Source organism: Spermophilus citellus (assembly GCF_964194105.1).
Source record: "Spermophilus citellus genome assembly, chromosome: 8".
Lineage (NCBI taxonomy): Eukaryota > Metazoa > Chordata > Mammalia > Rodentia > Sciuridae > Spermophilus > Spermophilus citellus.
This window is the reverse complement of record NC_138189.1, coordinates 57887443-57909699: the sequence shown is the minus strand read 5'-3', so window position 1 is coordinate 57909699 and position 22257 is coordinate 57887443. Positions and strand designations below refer to the sequence as shown.

General features: G+C 33.8%; 1 protein-coding gene across 1 annotated transcript; it reads right to left on the bottom strand.

Moving 5' to 3' along the window:
* Positions 1 to 1703: 1703 nt before the first annotated feature.
* On the bottom strand, positions 1704 to 20069 carry ALB (albumin; the record flags this gene model as incomplete). Its single annotated transcript, XM_081304358.1, is given in 17 exon segments — positions 1704 to 1806; positions 2953 to 3014; positions 3590 to 3722; positions 5069 to 5233; positions 5235 to 5266; positions 5269 to 5292; positions 6068 to 6184; positions 6188 to 6206; positions 7891 to 7988; positions 9071 to 9203; positions 10283 to 10302; positions 10304 to 10498; positions 11433 to 11562; positions 13190 to 13248; positions 13250 to 13288; positions 18158 to 18290; positions 20008 to 20069. Coding segments are annotated over 16 exon segments (1401 nt in total). The 3' UTR covers positions 1704 to 1806; positions 2953 to 2972.
* Positions 20070 to 22257: the final 2188 nt, after the last annotated feature.

Sequence of the window (22257 nt, the reverse complement as noted above, 5' to 3'; positions counted from 1 at the left end):
CTGGAATAATTTGAGCAATAAGAAATGTAGCATTGGATCATAGCCCAAAGTATAAGACAAATATAGATGAGTTTACATTGATATAAACAATTGAATAAATAAATAATAAAACTTTCTTACAGAAAAATTCTAAATAATTTATGGAGAATTCCAGAAGCCTAATCCCCTTCCCTCCCTCATTTGAGTATGGACTGAATTTACTTACACTCTTCCCCAAACTAGAATATGTAATGGAGGAAACTAATATTACAATGGAGAACCATGGTGAAGTGATCAATCTGACATCTCTAGTGACAGAGCACACTGATATATCATGTGCCTCCTGATATAAGAATAGCTTTTCACACACAGGTCCACATAATCAGTGGACCTATACCATATTGGTGGTCCAGTATCCTACGTCATACAGCAGAATAAATACTGGGACAGACAGACAAGGGATTGATACATCTTCCAGGCCACCTTTTTGGAACCAGAGCCAGGCCCCAGACTCCTTGTGCTCAGACTGTCTGATTTTCTCTAGGAATCTGGCTGACCCTATGGGAAGCAGGAAAAACTGGGGCTCAAGGAATGTGCATTTGGAACATATTTTCCCAAAAAGTTTTAAGTCCCCCTTGGATGCCTGTGACTGGAAGTGCTGGCAATGCCATCCAGAGAAGCTACCTAGACTTGTCTCATCTGGGTACAGCTCAGGGGCAGCATCTTGCTCAGAATTTTCAGGTCTGCTGCTCAGGTCTTCAGTTAGAGACCCCAGTCTTCATTCTCCCCTCTAGGCTCTTTCCTGCTTTGGGGATGGTTGCAACAAATGTGTTAAGTGTTTGATTCATTTGACCTGAGGCCAAAGCAGGGGTTGCACAGGGATGGAGGCATGGGATGTGGGAGTACAGAACAAAACAAGAAGAAAAGGGAACTTTTTTTTTTTTAATTTGTGCAAGCATCAGTCTTCAAATGAAACTATAAAGCACTATTTATTAAGAACAAGTTGTGAAATAGTAAGCAAGTCAATATAAAATGTTCAAACTAATAAGACTATAAATGACTAAGTATTTAAACTCCTAGGTAAAAGTACGAGATGAGTAATTACTTCCGGGAAAAAGGAAAAGAGGCCCAGATTGGGTATAGCATCTCAACTTCTTTACAAGAAACTTATAAAGACACTTATACTTCATTAGTGCAATATAGTTTAATCACTCCTGGGTATAAGTACCTCCAGATCACCCAACCTCTTCTTCCAATAATGCTTCTCTAAAACTTATTATGGGTTTCGTGTATTGGCATTCTAAATTGTCTTAAATTTTTCCAAGAAAGTCATGCTTTTTAAATTTAATTAGCCACCTTTAAAGTCATCTCCATCTCTTTTGTCCCTCCCTAGTAGTCAGAGAGTCCCAGTAGTAAAAAAGGAAGGGGCAGGCTGTAAATGCCCTACCCTTGCCACAGGTGTTATTCTTTCATAATGTTAAAATGCTATTTTGAATGTTTATAATCCATAACTCAGATGAGAATTAACATTTCTTTTCATGAAGTAGCCTCTAAGGAACTAGAAGTCCTCTGCTGAAGTGGGGTGAGAGACAGAAAATTGAAACTTTCACAGATCCACAAAATTTTCAGGATGGAAACACACTTTTGGAAAATAACAGTCCTGACCACAATATTAGATTCTTTTTATTTTTTATTAATTATAACATAGAGCAAAGAGGACAAATGTTTGAAGAAAGTTATGTTTCTTAGAATGTTGATTTTTACACCAACAGATAAGACAAACAGATGAATAAAGTCTTAGCTTCTTTCTCTTCTTCTCTGGGCAGGCTGGAAAACAAAAGGAGAAAATAAAAGAGTTATTTATAAGACATCATACATTTTTCCAATCTGTTACAACTAATGCTAAATTGCTTCAGTTGTCTTTCGGCGATTTCCACCAGCAGAAACAATTTAAACCTTCCAAGGCTTGGCTGGGTTCCCTTTCTGTTGGACCAGGGCACAGGACACACCAACATGTAGTGAGGCCCCCTCTTCATCACTGGTTCCACCCGACTCAAGAGGCCTCTATCACCACTCCTCAGGGCTATCTAGCACCTACTCTTACCTAAGTCATACCTAAACAAAAAAGCTCAGATTTGGAACCCTAGGAAGAAATTTTTCCACTTAGGACTGAAACACATCACATTTGAGAATGACCAAATTTTGGAGATACAAAACGGCTATTCTTGGCTTGAATGCACAAGTAAGAATTATTATATGGTTAAACAACCTGGTTTTACCAATATTTTTTTTCAGTGCTATTCTATTTTTTATATTCTGCTGCAAAATATTAACCAAAAACATAGTCAAGCATGTTTATGCTCAAATATGTATGTTTTAAAGTGGGCCTTTTGTCATAAGAAGAGAAATTCTATTGTACTTTAGCACATTAACATGTTGAAAATTTAGCAGCACATTATTCATTCTATAGTACAGGTTCATATAGGATAGATCCCTTATTGAATTGTATTTAGGTTGAACTGTGTGAATCCACTGATATTCATTGATGTTTTTAATCTGCAAAAATGTTCTTTCATATAGTTCTAATACCTAGAGTCTCTGCTCGTGAGGCATCACTGAGAGGACTCTGCACACAGGTCACATATATCAGAAGAGGAAATTGGTAAACTCTTAAGCTCTTGCTGGAATTTTGAAGTATGACTCTACCTCTTACTATCTTGGTTGCCCCTTAAGTAGATAAATTATGTAACCTACCCTTTTATCTATGTGTCCATTTATTCATCTACAAAATAATAATAACAAGAGTACCCAACTCAGACATTATTTTGATAATTATATAAGTTAATATATATAAAGAGCTAAGAGTAGTGTTTGGTGCTTGTCCATATGGCTCTTGACAAGTGTTCAGTCATCTTTTTTTTTTTTAATAATAGTAATTATAATTACTTTTTTAAAAATCTAAAGTATAATTACCTGAGATGCTTGTGATGTTTTTATGTTAAGGCAGCTTTACTTGCAGCAATCAATTTTGGGTCCTGAATACAAAGAAATGACAGATGTTGAGAAAATATTAGCATTACCATAGAATACAAAAATAGCAGGTTATACAAAAAATAAGTGATTGTACATGCAATTGTCATTTACTACCAGGATCACTACAAGGAAGTTCAGCAACAACCATCCTGAGATGGTTGAGAGAGAGAGAGAGAGAGAGAGAGAGAGTCAGGCCATAGAAGTAACTATTAAATGATTTTGATATTTAAATGTTATAAAATTCAATTAAAGGAGAAACCAGCACTTTTCAGAAAAATGTTTAAATAAATTAATGCTTTGCTTTACTGGCCAAAACATTTTAGGCCTTATAAATATGTCTATCTATTTATACCGATTACAAATTTGGAACAGAAGAGACATTACAAAAATTTAATAGTATTCCACAGTGCAGCAGGAGATAAAACCAAGAACTACTAAACTCGTTTTGTAAGACAATTGTTCATAGAATAAGATCTCTGTTCCACGCATCTTTCAAAACCTAAATCCCTAACCTCTGACCTGACCAAATGCACAAAAATGAAAGTTGGAAATATTAAAATGAAAGCAGCTCCAGCACCTCCTCAGAGAAGCAGGCCTCCTTGTCATCAGCCTTGCAGCACTTTTCTAGAAAAGCTCCAAAATCCCCCATCACGGTTTTCAGTTGATCCATTGTTGCTGTGGGCTTGTGTTTCACCAGCTCAGCAAGTGCTCTGCATTTGAACAGAAAATGAAAGAAACAGCAAGAAAAAGTTTAATGACACAAAGAAAAATTAAGACAATAAGAATATCAGTGCCATCATTTAAGATTATGAATCTTGTGGGACACCATGGTACACACCTGTAATCCCAGCAGTTCAGGAGGCTGAAGCAGAAGGACCTCAGTCCAAAGCCAGCCTCAGCAACTTAGTGAGGCCCTAAGCAATTCAGCAAGACCCTGTCTCTTAATAAAATATAAAAGAGAATTGGGGATATGGATCAATGGTTAAGCACCCCTGGTTCAATCTTCAGTACCAAAAAAAGATTATAGATCTTGGAGCCAGGCAGCTCTGGGTTTGAGGTCAGGCAAACCATTCTAAACTCATGTGAGGATAATAAAATCCACTTTGCTAGGGCTGGTGGGAGGATCAAATAAGATAATCAGTGCAAATCACTCAATGTTTTACATAGTTTCAGTAGATCTCCAGAAAGCATATGTCATAGCATTTAGACGTTAAAATTGTAGAAGTTATGTCACATTGAATTTTACAGATATTAAAGGGTTTTAAATAATCCCTAAATTTTTAATGACCTTGAATTTCAGTAAAATCTTCTTCTATAAAAATCTTTAAAGTTGGTCTGTGAAATTTGTCCTATTAAAGGTTAATTATGGGGAGTTTACAAGAGTTAAGACTGTCCAAACAAGTGTAAGGCAGTGGTTCTCCTTCATTGACATCTGAAAAGACAATAGATACAGAGAGTGTGTTGTGTGGGAATAATAGGTTTTGTATTATTATTTTTAACTCCTAACCATGATTACAGGCCACCAGAGATGACAGCAACTTTCTCTTGCTAAAGTGCATGCTATTCTCACCCTGTGCATTGGGGAGTGAAGCTTCAAAACTCACATTTTCTAGATGTTTTTATTCAATTGTCATTCTCAAAAGTCACATTACAGGGTTTTGTCTCACGTGTGGAGTCACTCTAGAACAAACTTTGAGTACCCTTCATGCCTAGAAATAAATCCCCCTGTGATTTATACAACTACTTTGCTCTGGACACAAATTCATCAGTTAAATGTTCATCCTTTTCTACTGGACCTAGCCAATGATCTTATTCTACTATGGTTTTCATCCAAAATATCACTATGATGCAGGTAAGAGTCTAATATAGTTTTTGCCCTCTAAGGGGAAAAAGCCATTCATTTTTTTCTTGACAATTTTATCAACTTAATAAGGCCAATACTTAATTAAGTACTTTCCTCTAAGGAATATAATCATTACATGAGACAGTTTGCTCCTTTTAATTAACAGTTCTCATTATCAAGACTACAAACATGTGATAATAAAATACTGCTCACATTTGTTTCTTGATTTGTTGCTCAGTCTCCAGAAGTGTGCATATATCTGCATGGAAGGTGAATGTTTCAGCATTAAATTCTTTGGGAGCATATGTGTCATCAACTTGTAGAGCCGAAAGGCATATCCATTTGTTAAGGAAGGACTCAGAGCAGCATTTGGTGACTCTCACTCACTGGATTCTTCTCATGCATCACACACACAATGAATTCAGGACTGCAGACAGCTGAAGAACAGGAAGGAAAGCAGAAATTCAAAAGAGGTAAAATTGAAGGTTTTCCATGAACACTCATTTTCCCACGCACCCAAAGGACTGACATATCAAACTACTAACAATGAATCCAAAGGAAGCAAATGACTATTTTTGGAACTTAATATTAGGGACTCTTTAAAGTTGTCTCTTTTTTTTTTTAAAGAGAGAGAGAGAATTTTTTTTAATATTTATTTTTTAGTTATCGGTGGACACAACATCTTTGTTTGTATGTGGTGCTGAGAATCGAACCCGGGCCGCACGCATGCCAGGCGAGCGCGCTACCGCTTGAGCCACATCCCCAGCCCCTAAAGTTATCTCTTTTATAAGTAAGTCTACATATGAAGAGTAATATGAGAAAATAATTCATCAAAATAATTGGAGATGATATGTCCTGGTATCTGTGTTAGATAGGGACGAAGGAGTCTTATACTGGCATATGAAACTGAGACCCCAAAGAAAGTAAAAATTTAGAAAATACCAGAAGACTGAAAACTCGGGGATCCTTTAAAAAACTAATAAGTTTAAGTTTTGAGATCTTATCTAAATTCTAACTTTGGTAGTCAGGATAATATAGGTGGACCAAGTTCTGACTGCCACCACCACACACATATACAAAAATACTTACATACAGATGCATCCCTGTTAGTAAAGTTCACATATTAGTCCACTCCTGCCTCTGAAAGGTAGCTTTGTCAATTTCATAAGATGATAAGTCAGTATTAAAATTATTATATATTAAAAGACTCACATAGTCTTCAATACAGGGCATTCTGTGTTTTTCAGAAAGCTTACAGCATTTGTCGGACACTCTTCCTAAGTCTCTTGAAGCCTCCACAAGAGTTGGAGTTGACACCTGGAGTGTTTTCTAAGTGTAACGAATTAAAAATCTGTTGGGGAAAAAAAAGTCCATGTGTATTTAGACAAACAAGTAACTGTCTTTTTCTAATACAGTATATCAGCAGAGAAAATTCAAATAAAACTAAAATCAACTAATGTGTTCTTATTTGTCAATCATAGAATTATGTTTGTATAAGTCAAGTGCAGTTATGCAGGACAGTTGCTCAGGAGGCTGAGACAAGAAAATTACAATTTTGAGGCCAGCTTCAGCAATTTAGTGAGAGCTTAAACAACTTAGCAAAACTCTGTCTCAAAAAAAAAATTTTTTTTTTTGAAGAATAGGGTTGTAGCTCAGTGGTAAAGCTCCCCAGCATTCAATCCCCAATACCTGCTACCAAAAATTATCTTCATCTTCAGGATGACGGCTTAGTGTCAGAAAAAGACTTTATCCTGACCATTTATTAAACATGGCTTAGAATACCACCTGCACCATATAATCTCAGGAAGGTTAGCTACTTTATTATAATCCAGTGGCATTAGTATACTTATTATTGCATCTTCGTTTCATTAAATTCTTTTAAGAGTATAACATAAATCAGGACTATGATAAATTTGAAAGATGTAGGTGAAAAATGGGAGCAAATATACCTGCCTCAATAGGAATGGTGCAAGGATTAAATTGAAAGTGATAATATAGGCAATGAACAAGTCATATTATCCAGCATGTAAGAATCACTTATAAAGAATCAAAATCACCATGTAAAGTCAATGTAAGACTGTAATCTACTTAATGGAAGAATCCATGTATTATTCATTATTGTTAGCCCTGAGCTATAGTTAAAAGAGTGCTAACGGTGTATATAAACTGCACAATAAATTCCTACTGAACCATGTGTCCCTTCTTCTTTCTTGACTTTTCCTCCACACATAAGGGCCTATTAAATGGGGATATTACTTCAGCATGCACTTTTGTCTCTATCTCTTCTAGGGAGGGAAATTCCACAGGAAAACAAGGTCATGACCATCAAAGTCTAATGTATCTTCTGAACATCCACTCTTCCCACCAATGGACCAATAGGAATGCAATTTCCCATATTATCTAAGTCCATATTTTTGTCATGTTTTTGTGTTCAGCTTTTATATTACTTCTTGAACTACTGCTATTCAAGGCCTACTACTTCCTGCTCTGTAAAATGCTGCTAGGGTTCATTTACTCACAAACTATCCCTTAATCTTCAAGGAACACCCCCAGTAGATGAGCCAATATTTGTCACTAACCCTCCCAGCCTACATACTCCCAGTCTCAAGAGACCATTTTTAAAAACTGTACACAAATAGAGGTCTCTGCATCCCATTGACTATATTTTCTCTACTCTCCAGACTTTCTTCATAAAGAGAGGTTAGAAATATATGTGTTTGGGGCTGGGGATGTGGCTCAAGCGGTAGCATGCTCGCCTGGCATGCGTGCGGCTTGGGTTCGATCCTCAGCACCACAAAAAAAAAAAAAAAAACAAAGATGTTGTGTCCACCAAAAAAACTAAAAAATAAATATTAAAAAATTCTCTCTCTCTCTCTCTCTCTCTCTCTCTCTCTCTCTCTCTCTCTTTAAAAAAAAGAAATATATGTGTATCTTTGCTATTAAAAGTCATATGCTAGGCAGCCTATATATGAAGTATTAAATAATAGCAAATTGGTCAAGGAAAAAAGTCAGCAAAAATAAACAAAACTACTTACGCATTTTGGAACTTATATTCCCCAAGCTGCTCATAGAGATCACAGCTTTGCTTGACTATATTCTGAGGCTCAGTCACAAGAAGCTCAAATTCCACAAACTGGAACATAAAAGACTCCATTTATATTTCCTTCTGAGGACCAGATGCTGGTCACTTTTTACCCCTTCCTTCTTTCTGCCCAAAGCCACGAGTAGATGTTCAGTGCCACATCTGTCACATCACATCAAATTGTTTCTCTTATTTGACAAGACTGTATAGTGCACGTAGTTAAGAATCTTCAGCCTCAGAGATCAGTGGCTGGCTTTGGAGCCAGGCCACCTGACTCATTTTCCAGTGGTGCAGCTTTACTTACCAGTTCTGAGATTCAGAATCCTCATCTTCACAATAGAGGTAAAAGTAGTGCTCACCACCCAGAATTACGCTGGGAATCAACTAAGCTAATGAATTTAAAATAGCACCTAGTACATAGTAAAAGGCCAATAAATGTTGGTCCTGAGTATTATTGCTATTATTATTATTAGACCATCTCCCCAGTTGGATCCTCAGCTCTCTGAGGAATGTTGCCCTCAGCATCAGTTGCAGGACGGTGCCTGGCATACAGCAGCTTCTTGGTAGAGGAAAGAAAGTCTTTCTCTGATTCTATAACAGTTTTTAAACCTTTAACATATACTAGTAGACACCCCTAAAATCTTCCAGAACAGGTATATTCTAACTTATCATCTTGTAAAACAGTTCCTAAACCTTCTCAAAAAGATTTTTAAATATTCTAAAGAAATAAGTTTCATAACCTCCCTTAAGATATTACCTCCAGTACTTGATATAATCTTGGGTCAGGTTAACCTTTTTCATATCTAAGTTACATCTCTTTTAATTGACATTTAAATTTACCTGATCTTATTTGGTTCTCAGGAACATGGAAAACAAAGAAATGATGGCCAAGATTTTGTGAAATTAGAGATTACTGTCTTTATATCTTTCTTTTCTAGACCAACTGTTCTAAAATTTATTAACCATTCTATTTAAGGCTATTTTTCTAAAATGTTTAAGAGCACAGAACGGAATCCATCTCAAGAAAAGATCTAAAAATTGTACTGTGTATCATTTTAGTCTTGCATTGTTTTTCTTTCTCATTATTAGAATCAGCAAAGAGCTGTATTCTTCTTTTCCTGCAGGACACCTACCACTTTGCCATAGCATGCAGGAGGATCAGCTTCAGCACAGCACTTCTTGAGTTTGGCTTCATAAACCTTGGCAATTCTCAGCAGCAAGAGGGAACCATACTCAGGGTGCCTTCTTGAATATTCATACAAAAACCTAAATAAGAGAAACATAGATTTAGTTGAACCAATGAGAAAGAATATGTACTTAACTCACTCCAAGTGTAATTCATCTCCCCAGGGTCTGAATTTGACAAATCCCCATGCAGTGAAGCTTAGTGGCAAAAGACTTGGGTTCCTTCTTGAGCTCAATTTCTGGTTCTGCCACTTATTTTACTCTATTACATTAGGCAACTTATTAATACTAAAGTGCCTTAGTTTCCTCCTCTATAGATTGGGAATGATAATAACATTCATCTCATGTGTTAGATTATGAGTAGAAATCATGACACAATGTGTGCAAAACATATACTGCCTGACACATCTTAAATATATCATAAATCATACCTGTAATTTTTATGTATTTTATAGTTTGATTTGTATTATATCTCAAAATATTGTCCTAGACAGAGATATATTCTTGAAATTTTCTTTTTCCTCTTTATATCATTGAAATCTTATATGATACATCATTTTAGTAAATATAATTTAGTGCAAAAGTAGCTAGTGTAATCCAACAATAAAATTGTAAAACTTATCATTCTTACTGATCATATATAATCATTTGTTATTTAACTGTCTTGTCATACTACTGAACTTTTAGCCTTTTCATCCAAGTATGAAACTCCTAGTGTTATATTCTATACTTCTTTTTATATATCTTTGCTGTCAACACACAGGTGGATAGATAGAGATAGATGAGTAGATAGATGATTGATAGGCAATATAAGTTCATATATATTTTAGATATTTAAGAAGTACCCTTTTAATGAATGATTGAACAAATAAATGTTATATACATAATTTGTATACATAAAAAATATTTCTAGAAATATTTCTAGCAATGTTCCTAAGGAGTAAGGAACATTGAACTTTTACCATGAATATTTACTGAATGACAGTGTATGAAATTATTTAATTTTTTTAACCTTTAAAGACTGGGAAACAATGGGTCAAAGAAGCATCCTGGGCAACATGGAAACTGTAGTAACTCAAAAGGAAAGCCTACCATATCTTCAAAAATCATGATCTTCCTAAATCAAGAGCTACGAAAGGCTAATTCCTCATCTAACTTACGTGCCCAAGAAGATATCTTTTTGCCTCAGCATAGTTTTTGTAAACATCCTTATCCTCAGCAAAATCAGCTGTTACTGAGGGAAAGTCAGCAGGCTTGTCATCCTCTTCCAGTTCAGCAATGCAGTGGGATCTTTCCAACTCCTGCTTAGCACAACATTCTCCCACTTTCTTGGAGACTGTATCTTGATTATCGAAATTGTACTTGAAAAGGGTTACCTGTGAGGAGGTCAACATTGTTCAACATAAATTGGCATTGCTACACTTTCTCTCCAGACTTTGATGTGGCAGAACACAATCACTGTATTGGTTCATTCACAACCAATGTGTCTTCTATGAACACATATCCTCTGTCAGTATTTCTGAGGCTCTAAGCTACTAAAACACACCTACTTGATCAAAATAAACTAGTTAGGAACCAGTTATCATTTGTTTGTTTATTATAATTAATTAATCTCAGTTATTTATTAATTTTATATTTCTACTGTTGAGGCATTTGTTTTTTAAATTAAAACTCCATGCTACTTTTTCAAATATTTCCCTCAAAGTAAATGCAAGCATTTTGAAACCAAATAACTAAGTAAAGCAAGAAAGATTTTTAACAAATGAGTCAAGATGACAATCATGAGTTTTGCTTATATGTGTAGAATATCTGTCTTAAATTTCTTAAAATCTGAAAGCTCATGATTCTGATATATGGTCATTATTTTTAATCTTTGAAGAAAGAGAGACAATACTACAAATTTGGGGAAAGAGATCATGTTTGGGAAAACACTTAATGAAAGGAGACAACATAGAGGGGAAAAATGCATCCTTTCCAAAGGTCTCTTGAGAAAAATGGCCCTTCTCCAACCCAGTCTTCCCCAACCACAAATATGTTAGCAACCAGCTGTTCTCCTTCACTTTCAGCCTAGATTCTCAGAATATGACTGAAAAAGGTTACAAATAGGTGAAAGAGTTTTTCAGGTCATTTAGTAATTAGGATAGTAGGGTTTACAAGAAAGTACCATAGAGAAAGGAAAGCTTGGAGAAGAGCAAATGAAAGCCCAGAAGACCACGTAAACTACAGCCAGTTGTCTCCAATGATGCTAAGTACATCTATTCTACACACTTAAGAATGTAAGCTAAAAAAGGAAAATTAATGGCTCTTTACCCTGTCATGTGCACATTCAATCTGATCACCCTTGCAGGATTCCATGTGGATTTTGTTAAGATCTGCTGCCATTTTGGTTATGTCAGTAAAGTCAGCTTTGGGAAAACTCTGGCTTAGACGAGCTACTTCCCTGAAAAGGAAATCCCCCCATCAATATATTATTATCAGGCAATGTGAAAGCCCTATGAAATGCTATTTATAACAAAAAAAAATTCAAAACAGACTAACCTATAGAAAAAATTTTAAATTCATTTGTTATTTTAATGTTAGAGCTGAACCAAATGGTGATCTTTTTTTTTCCTTGTTTACTTCAAATTACATTTTTAAGAGTGTGTGGTGGGGGCTGGTGTTGTGGCTAAGTGGTAGAGCACTTGCCTAGGACAAGTGAGGCCCTGGGTTCGGTTCTCAGCACCACATATAAATAAATAAAATAAAGGTCTATTGACAATTCAAAAAATATTATAAGAAAAAAAATTTTTAAAACAATGTGTGGTGAGTGGAAAGCTAATGATGTATAAAATCAACAATCAAAGAGGAATGCTGAAAGGGGCAACAGTATGAGGGGCATGAGGTACAGAGCCCAGCTCTGACTTCCAGATCTGATTTCATATCTTCTTAGCAGTAATACCTAGGCAAGTTACTTAACTTCTCTGAGCTTTAGCCTTCTCAGTGTCACAACATTATGTTAAATTGAAGAACTAATTTGAAGATTAAATTAGATAATACATGTGAAAATATTTTACAACTGAGAAATATCACACAAACTCCAGTTACTCTTTTTTCCTTCATTAAAACCATTTTTCCTGACTACTAAAATTCTTCAAGAAAACTAATTTCATAACATCTACATAATGATGGAGTTTTTATTAAACATACTTTTACCAAGAAATTGATCCAGCACAGCCTCAATGCTCTATGACAAGATATAAAAGGCTAATGTCATCATTCTTTTCCAAAATCATTTCAGGGCTGTCTAAATACAGAAATAGAGACTTCTTTCCCGGAACCAATCATTGCCCGTGTAATGTGCATTGGTTCACTTTAGGGGCATTTTGTTTATCATTTTGTTTGGTTTTTATGGTTTGGACGGTAACAATGATAAGCAAAGATATTTCAACTGACAGTTATTAAAAAGCATGCATAATGTCTATTATTTTAATTTTATCTCCTGTTCTATTGATTCATTATTTTCTGACAAGTGAGGGGTTAGAAGGGCAGGTAATATTGTTCTTAATACTGAAGGATGTTCCCAGAATCAACTAAATAGTATAAAAACAGAGGCCCAAGCAAAAATACAAGATTAAGACCAGAGTTGGAGCTAGGCAAAAACTACAAGTAGTAACTTAGGCTTACTTGGTGACTGAATTTAATTATAGGACATAACAAGAGAAGTAGATGCTTCAGAATAAAATTAAATAAAAGACACTGAGTAAAGCTCTATTAAAAAAATTGACTATTAGAGTGTGATTCCTAGTCTTAATAAAAAAGTAGAATTTATATGTCTTTCTTTTTAGGACAAAAAATATGATGTATTCCAAATTCTTTAACAACATAGAAAAGTAAGACAGAAAATAATGGGAAGTTATTAGTTATATTATGATTTTAACTTCTAAGAATTTTCTACCTTTTATACAACAACAAACTATATTTATAAGCACTGGGAGAAATGACACATAAATATATACTTTTGTCAATGGAATCATTATCACTTTTACATTTTTATAAATTCACACCAAATTATGTTAAAAAATATTTACCATGCTTTGAAAGCTGTTTCTCCGGATTTCTCAATAATGCTACACTTGAATTTATATTTTGGCGGAAAAAAGCAGTATTATCTTCCTCATACACTCAATCTACAGAAAGAAAGCAGTTTGAAAAAAAATGCAGAAAAGAAAATTTCTGTACAAAACACAACTTCATAAACTCAGATGAGACTATGCCACATTCAATCTAAATTCCCACATACTCCCTTTGGGAAATAATTATTTTGCTATGTAAAAGGAAAAATTAGCCTCGTCATAATGGAAGCCTCTGAGTAGTTAAAACCAGCATAGACACATTGCCAGAGAACAGGCTTCTGAAAGAGAAAGTGAACCTTAATATCCCTCAAACATAAAATTTAGCCGACTTCTTAGTTTTGTGCATAATCCATGTAAGTCCCTCCTCTGACAACATCAATCAACTCCTCAGAAAACAGAATGAGGCACACAATAAATACATATGGAAGGAATAAATGATCTCTTGCTTCTAGTTGCAGTAATATACTCTACTTTGAATTCCCTCTTCAACAAAAAATCTCATGAAAAAGAAAACAAAACTATGGGCCCTTGCTGTACAATTTGACAAACACTTCACTATAGAGATCCTCACCATAGAGAGGAGCAGGGCATTTAACTATGTTGATTCCCTCCATCAGATCAGCACTGGTAAAGCTCAGAAGGAGGAAGGAAGAATAGGAAAGGCCTTCAAAGAGAATAAAATTTCTTTGGGGGACATAAGAGTAAGGAAGGCTCTTTTGAACATGGAGGGGATTTTCTTTAGGAGATTAAGGTTTAGCCAGCCACAAGATGTTCAGAATCTGAGGTTGTATTATGAACTGGTTCTTTTATTCTTCTTTTTAGAAAATATCTTTGGGGTCAGGCATTCTCCTTTATCAGCAGCTGGGCAACATTCTGTCAGATAGTTTTTAAACTTTTCAGCAAAGTAAATGAGTTCTGGGCCACTGAAGTAAGGATGTCTTCTGGAAATTTCATATAAAAACCTAACATTTAAAAAAGGATAATAGTAAGTCACTTTTCCATACCACACAATATTACAGAAACAATTACAATCAACATTCTCCCCAGAGCTTCCAAAACCCCAAAACATAATTTACCATTGAAGCTCAATTTGTGTCTGATAGCCTTGTCTTTGTCATTCTTTAAGTCAGTGAAAAGAAAGGATGAATTTGTGATATGCATGTATGTGAATCATATATAAATGGTTAAATTGGGGTGATATAATATTGCTGGCTAAAATGAAATCAATCCTAAGAATAACTATATATTTCTTCAGAATCTTTTAAAATATGCATATTTCAAATTTTAATATGGATCATATCCTGTTTCAAGATCAATTATCTTTGATCATATTTTTGGTTATGTTGAATTTCATGGTGTGAAATATTTTTTCTTTAAAACTCAACATGAGATCAAAACTTCCAAGTCTTAATGTTGGAAATGGTTTGTGGTATGATACTTATTGTAATGAGTATTGACTTATTCCTTAATTTTTAATTTTGAAACATAGATAACTTACTGTCCCCAAATCTTCTGGCTACTCTCTTCAAAGGTAACGCATCAGTATATTTTTAAATCAAGTGGAGGGAGGTTGAGCTTCTTGTCTTTATACTTTACAAGACAATGGTATCTCTTAATGTCTTGTTTATCACAGCAGTCAGCCATCTCACCATAGGTATCACGAAGAATGACAATTGTGCATGTTTTCTCTCCAAAAATAGTATCCTAAATGAAAGAGAGCAACCTACACATTAATTGGCAGGACTCTATTTTCTTTATTGCCAAAGAACACTATAAAAATTTAACATACAGATAAAGCTTGGTGATAAAATCATCTATATTGCAAATATGTGTGGTATATCATGTATGTGAATATGTGTAATTTTAATGTATGAGTTGAAACATGAATTTAAATATAAATAATCTTAAATACAAAATTTTAAACCCATCACCATTTGACCCACTATCCCACTCCTTGTTCTATACCCAAAGGACTTATAATCAGCATACTATAGTAATGTAGCCACATTAATGTTTATAGCAGTTCAATTCACTATAAACTGTGGAAGCAACCTAGAAGCCTTTCAATAGATGAATGGATAAAGAAACTTTGGTATAAATACATAATGGATATATATTTATCAATGGATACATATATATCCATTGATAAATAAACTTTGGTATATATACACAATGGAATATTTCTCAGCATTGGAATAAAATTATGGCATTTGCTGGTAAATGTATGGAGTTGGACAATATCATGCTAAGCAAAGTAAGCCAATCCCAAAAAACCAAAGGCCTAATGTTCTCTCTGATAAGTGGATGCTGATCCATAACAGGTGAGGAGGGGCATGGGAAAAATGGAGGAACTTTGAATGGGCAAAGGGGAGAGTGGAGAGGGGAGGAGGTATGAGGACAGGAAATATGGTGGAATGTGATGGACATTATTACCTGGGTACATGTATGACCACACATATAGTGCGATGCTACATCGAGTACAATCAGAGAAATGAAGAGGTGTGCTACAATTGTGTACAATGAATCAAAATGCATTCTGCTGTCATGTATATCTAATTAAAATAAATTAATACATTTATAAAAAATTTAACCATCAAAAAAGGATATTATACAAAAATTCACTTCCCCCATTTAATTCCCTTGATTTGACTATCTATGTGTAATTGTCATAAAAATCAACTGCCACAGTATTACTTATGATGAATAAAACTGAAGGACAAAAAGAGAGTTGATGACTTTAAGGAATGTTACCTTTCTCTGCTTGTTACCTGTCACTAGGGAAACTAGCCTGAAGTGCAACAAGTGAATTCATCTGAAGAAGGAAGTACTCAGATACTTTCTCATTTAATATACTTCTTTCTGAGAGACCCAGCTTTTTAGAAGACATCATTTAAAAATTAAGGAGTAACATAAATCTACTGCACATTGTTATTGCATTAAAATATAGAATTTTTCATTATAAAAATATTTGTCTCAAAGTACATCACCCATTAAATAAATCTTTTTACTCCTCATTCATTTTTATTATATAAGTCATTGTAACCCTGGGGAAAGTACACTAGTCTAGACAGAATTTATTATTTTTTAATGTAATTTTAAAAATTAATATGTAGAACTAGAATATTGGGGGAAGTTAAAATACGTATTCTGCAGTAAAGAGTGATACATCCAGAGAGAAACAAGAGCAGTAAAACAAAGTAAATAAATGACAAAAACTAGCCTATCTCACAGAGAGGTATATATAGATTGAGTGGTGAGAGAAACATAGACCTCATATTTTGAAGATGTATTTGGAAAAGCAAACGTTCAAGTTCTTCAGAGAGATTGAGTACCTTGCTTTTTTATTGTATTTTAAAATATCAATGACCCTAGGGGCTGGAAGTATAGCTCAGTTGACAGGGTGCTTGTCTCACAAGCACAAAGCCTTGGGTTCAATCCCCCCGAATCAAAAAAAAAAAAGAAAGAAAGAAAAGAAAAAACAATCAATGACCCTAAAATAATGAAAAAATATTACTGTTATTTCACCCAGGTAATAAAGTTAGCATATAAATCAGTTGGTGCTTTCTGAATATAAAAATCATGTTATTACCTCAAAGAGATATTAACACTCCTATATTCAGTCAGGCATTATTTACAATAGTCAAGGTATAGGAATAACTGAAGTGTCCATCAACAAATGAATGGATAAAGAAAATGTGATTGCATGGATAAATAAAATGTAGTATCTATATACAAGGGAATACTATTCGTCCTTTAAAAGAAGGAAATTCTGAAATTGGAATTAATGTAGATAATCTTTGAGGATGTTGTACTAAGTGCAATAAACCAATCACAGAAAGACAAACACTGGATGATTCTGTTAATATGAGGATCTAAAATAGCCAAATTCACAGAATCAAAGAATAGAAAGATGACTGCCAGGGGCTAGGAAAAGGAGGAAATGGGCTTTACTAGTCAAATGGCATAAAATTTCACTTAAGCAAGATGAATAAACTGTAATTGTTACCGCTGTTGACCAGTGTCGAGTCCTTGCTTCCCCAATGTTGAAGAATAACACCAGAGAAGCATTCCGAGGCAAGGTCAGAGTAGAAATTAGAAGTTTATTAAAGGACAGCAGAAAAGACTTCTCCCAGAGGAAGAAGGGGACCCAAGAGATGGAATCCGTTGTCTCTCCATTTTATAGTTTTCGGTGATGTAGGTGGGAAGGCCCTAGGGGTGGGACACAGGTGGACCAAAGAAGTAATCTGGGCAGGAAGGATTTAACATTTCTTTGGGATGGGCTATCTTCAAATCTGCTGGGGCTGTTCATTAACATTTCTTTGGGATGGGCTATCTTCAAATCTACTGGGGGCTGGTTCCTGGACTTCATTAACATTTCAAGAGTTGCTCAACTTTTCCGGGAATTCATCCTCATGGCCTCCATTTTAGACCTGATTTACCTAACTACACTGACTACCTAACTTTAAATCTGGCTTCATAATGATCTACTGCATAATATTGTACCTCTAGTCACTAATAATGTATTTCACACATAAAATCTTAAGAAGATAGAACTCATGTCAAGTGTTCTAACCACAATAAAACAAAGTTAATACATACACAAAAATATATTATCACTATTAGCCTCTATGAAAAGAAACCAAACTTCTAATTTTGAAAAGAGATGCTTACAAATGCAAATTGCCATTTAAATACACAGCGACTGTCATGTGTGGTCTCAATGAGGAAATGTTCTGAAAACTGTGGGTGTACCCACAACATCTTGGTCCCCAAAGTAACAGTGAATGACATGAGTCCATATGAAACTTTTAAGTGTAGCTTACAAATTCTGTTACTTAATAATAATGTTTTAAAAGAATCTTTCCTTTGAAATACTCATAATAACTTAAAGGGGAAAAAAAAGTCCTCAAAATCAGAATTTACAAGTGGTTTGTTACAATCTGCCCCTGAATCATCAGCAAAACATGCTTTTGCCAAGTCAGTCACTTCAGTTGTGAATTTTGCAAGATCATCATATGCAGTCTTCTGGAGATACTGAGAAAAGGTAAGCAGTACCCTGAAACAAAACACACACAAAAAAAATAAAATAAAATAAAAACAGAAATATGTAGCACAATAAAAATTTGATATAAAACAAGTTGTTATGCTAGAGAGCAAATCACATCTGTGTCTATAGTCTATGTTTTCTATATCTTTCTTATAATTATACAGAAAGCCTATTCATATGAGGTATTATGTAGGGTCTAAGCAGGCACATATTCCTAGACAGGAAGGATAGTATTTCCACCATGTCCAAATATGTATGAGTGCATGTCAGTAGATGCACATACATAAGAAAAACAAACAACTGTGTACTAATTAGATCTGATTGTCAAGAGTAGGCTTTGCAGAAGTCCTTTGAGTTATTTAAAACAAAAATGCATACCTCATTAAACTAGGCTGTAGGAAGGTAATGATCTTTAAAAAATAGACTATCAATTTTTACTAGATTTCAAAAATATTAAAATGTTCCCAAGAAACCACAGAACAATTTGCTATGTAAAGGGGAGTTAGTAAGTGAGCTGCCAGCAGAACCATATGTTAGTTCCTTCCATCATTCTACCAGAGTTTCTGAGTAGTATGATAATTCCAGATTTTAACTATCCAATACAGTAGCCATTAGCCATATGTGACTCTATATATTTAAATTATTTTAACTTAATGAAAATTATATTTAACTTTAAATTAATTTGAATTTACACACTTAAATGCAATTTAACTAAACTTTAATACAATTTGACATTTTATTCCTCCATTGCATTTGACATACTTAAAGTACTCAATAGCCACATATGGACCAGTGGCAACCATATTAGACTGATACAGAATATTTTCATTAGTGCATAAAGTTCTATGGGGCAACACTGCTCTGGAATATAGACCCTGATGACAGGAGAATATAAGACCTTTAGAGTAATAATCAATGCAAATCAGAAACATTAAATTTGACCCTTCTGTATTTTAACTTACAGGCCTTTGAAATGTTGCTCTCCCAGTCCTTTAAATCGAGTAATAATCTCACTTTTGTCTAGGGGAAAGGAGAGAAAAAAACACAAGATATATTTAAGTATTGAAGAAAACAATTAATTAGATTCTACTATTTCTTTTCATTTAACTTAGGTTATTTATTTGCTTCAAAATATTGGATTCTGATTACTGCAGAAAATCTTAGGATGGTGAACTAATTCTGCATTTAAAGAAGAATTATTCAATCACTAAGAATATTATTTTAAATATCATTAAATATTCATAAATTTGTTTTCTAATGGGAATAAGATCTAATGGTCTTGTACTGCCTATGAACAGCAACTGGGAAGACAATTTAAAAGTAAATACAAATGGAAACTTATTTATCATATTAATAACACAGGATTTTTTTTTACTTTAAATAAAGCAAGGTGCATTACGTAGGTCTTAGAGATAGATGTGAATCCTATCTTCTTCTCTGTTCTATGAAGTGTAAGTCACTCTGCCTGGCATTCCTTCATGAGAGAAAAGAAATTACATTCACTAAGTGGTTCTCACAGTGTTGTTTCTACTTAAGATAATTGAACTATATTAATTAAAAAACCACATAAGGATTTACCAAAAAAAAAAAAAATCATCACATTGTAGAAAAAAATGCTAAAGTAAAACTTAATTATTTAAATATGCGGGGCTTACTGAAATTTTATTAGGAAAAGAAAAGTTGTACAATAGAAAAAAATGAATTCTTACCTGCTTCTCAATGAAACACACCCCTGGAATAAGCAGAGCTGAAGAGAAAGAGAAGGGAAATAAAGGTTACCCACTTCATTGTGCCAAAGGCTTGTGGGATTGATAGAAAAAGTAGGATGAATGCAGGGAAATTAGCCCTAATATACTTCTTTAACCAATAATTGTAGAATATTAACTAGATTCATCTTTGTATTTCATTGGCTCCCAGCTGATTACAAAATCATAAGATTCTTGCCAAAAAAATTGTTTGACTAGATCCCTTGCATATGTTAGCCATCTGGAACTGTTTTCTCCACAAGACATTGTCAATTCATTAAAATTAACATTCATTAACAAATTTTTACATAACAGCTTAAATAATTTGTACCTATTATTCATTACCAGGCTCTTTATCTGCTATTTCCTATTTCAAAATTTGGGGTTTTGATGTTTGCAAAAATGCAGCCAACCCAGTGATTTTGCTTGGAAATGAGTTAAGATCCAAATTGCATCTACTATTAATTCCAAGTATGCTTTTTTATCTAAAGGCAATGAAACATTTACACAAAGAGACATTTCATAGGGCTACTATTTCTTTTGAAACTGTCTGAAAAAAAAAAGTCTGATTTTTGCCTCAAACCCAAGTTAGGAGAAAAAGCATAGCAACAATAATGACTAAAATAGATATTAACAAGTTCCATGTTTCCATCACAGATATGGCCTTAGTAATAAGTCAGTTATTTAACTTAATAACTGAGACAATCAAAATGCTCCATGACACATACAGGTACAGAAACTAGTAAATACTCAAGAGAAGTTTTATAATAAAAGGAATATATTTTATTTTTATTATTATTTTTTTAATTTTTAATATTTATTTTTTAGTTCTCGGCAGACACAACATCTTTGTTTGTATGTGGTGCTGAGGATCGAACCCAGGCCGCACGCATGCCAGGCGAGCGCGCTACCGCTTGAGCCACATCCCCAGCCCCAGGAATATGTTTTCTACAACCTTATTTTAAATAATTATGCACAGAAGAGGCTAGAATAAATTAGAAAGACAGGAGTTCTTATTATTTTTATTCTTTTTGTTTATTATTTTGTTTTTGTTTTCAGTGACTCAGAGTCCTGAAAGGGAATATCAGCCTTGTCTTTCAGGCCACAAATGAACAAAAGTTAAAGAAGATTTGCTCATGGAATTATTTCCATTAGAGAAAACTACTTTACAAAAAAAGCCAGAAATATTGGAAAAGAAAAAAGGAAACAGTTCTAATTTTCTAAATAGAGAAGATAATTCTTCTTTTTTAAATTTGAATTTTTCTTTTAACCTCTTACAAAGACTGGTGATATTTATTTGAAGTCAGTGGCCAAAATTAGCCTTTTCCTGATGTGAGCCCAGATGTATAAGCAAACATGCAATCTCATCACTGAATATATTCATATTACTAATTCACAAATTTGGGCCTTTGTCACTCACACATATACTTTACACATTTTTTTTCATTTAACAAACAAAAAGAATAATATCTATCTACTTAGTATTGTAATAAGATATTATTCAATACATTGACAAATATCAAAAGTCTTTAAAAAAAGATTTATTATGATAGAGTAGGAACTTTAAATTGATTTTCCTGTATTTAATGAAGATCTAATAACTTGAAAATATAAAATGATAATACCTTTCCTTAACACTACCAATATGATGTTTGCATATGTATCTTATTAATAATTAATAAATAATTGAGAAATTAAAATACTTAATTCTTAACACTATATGCATACTTAACATTCATCTTAGTTAATAAGAAACATCTGAATATTTGCCTTTTGTAGATAATCAAAGTAAGAATTCCTGTTTTTTTCCTCTGAAAACCCTGGCAAGAATTCTACATGTACATTCTGTTCTGAGAGTAATAAAGCCACATCATTGTTGGTTATTTCTAAATACCTTATTCTTCGCATTTTTAAACTCTATATTTAGTAAATCATCAAAGAACTTTGGCATGAAGGTAATGCAAATACTTAATGTAAGAGTTTAGAGAGTATAGTTTCTACCTTAATAGAAAAAATAGCTTCAATGATTTTTTAATGTTTTCTCATGTCTATAGGAGAGGTCTAAAAATAGAGAGTAGTTAAGAAAACTACTTTATTTGGAAAGTATAATTGTGTAATAATAACTTAGAAGAGAAAAAAAATGCCCCAATTGAAAAGCAAATATAACTAGAAATTAAACCTGAGCCTTTCTTCCTTTTGTCCTTTGTTTTTCATTCATTTTGACAAAATGG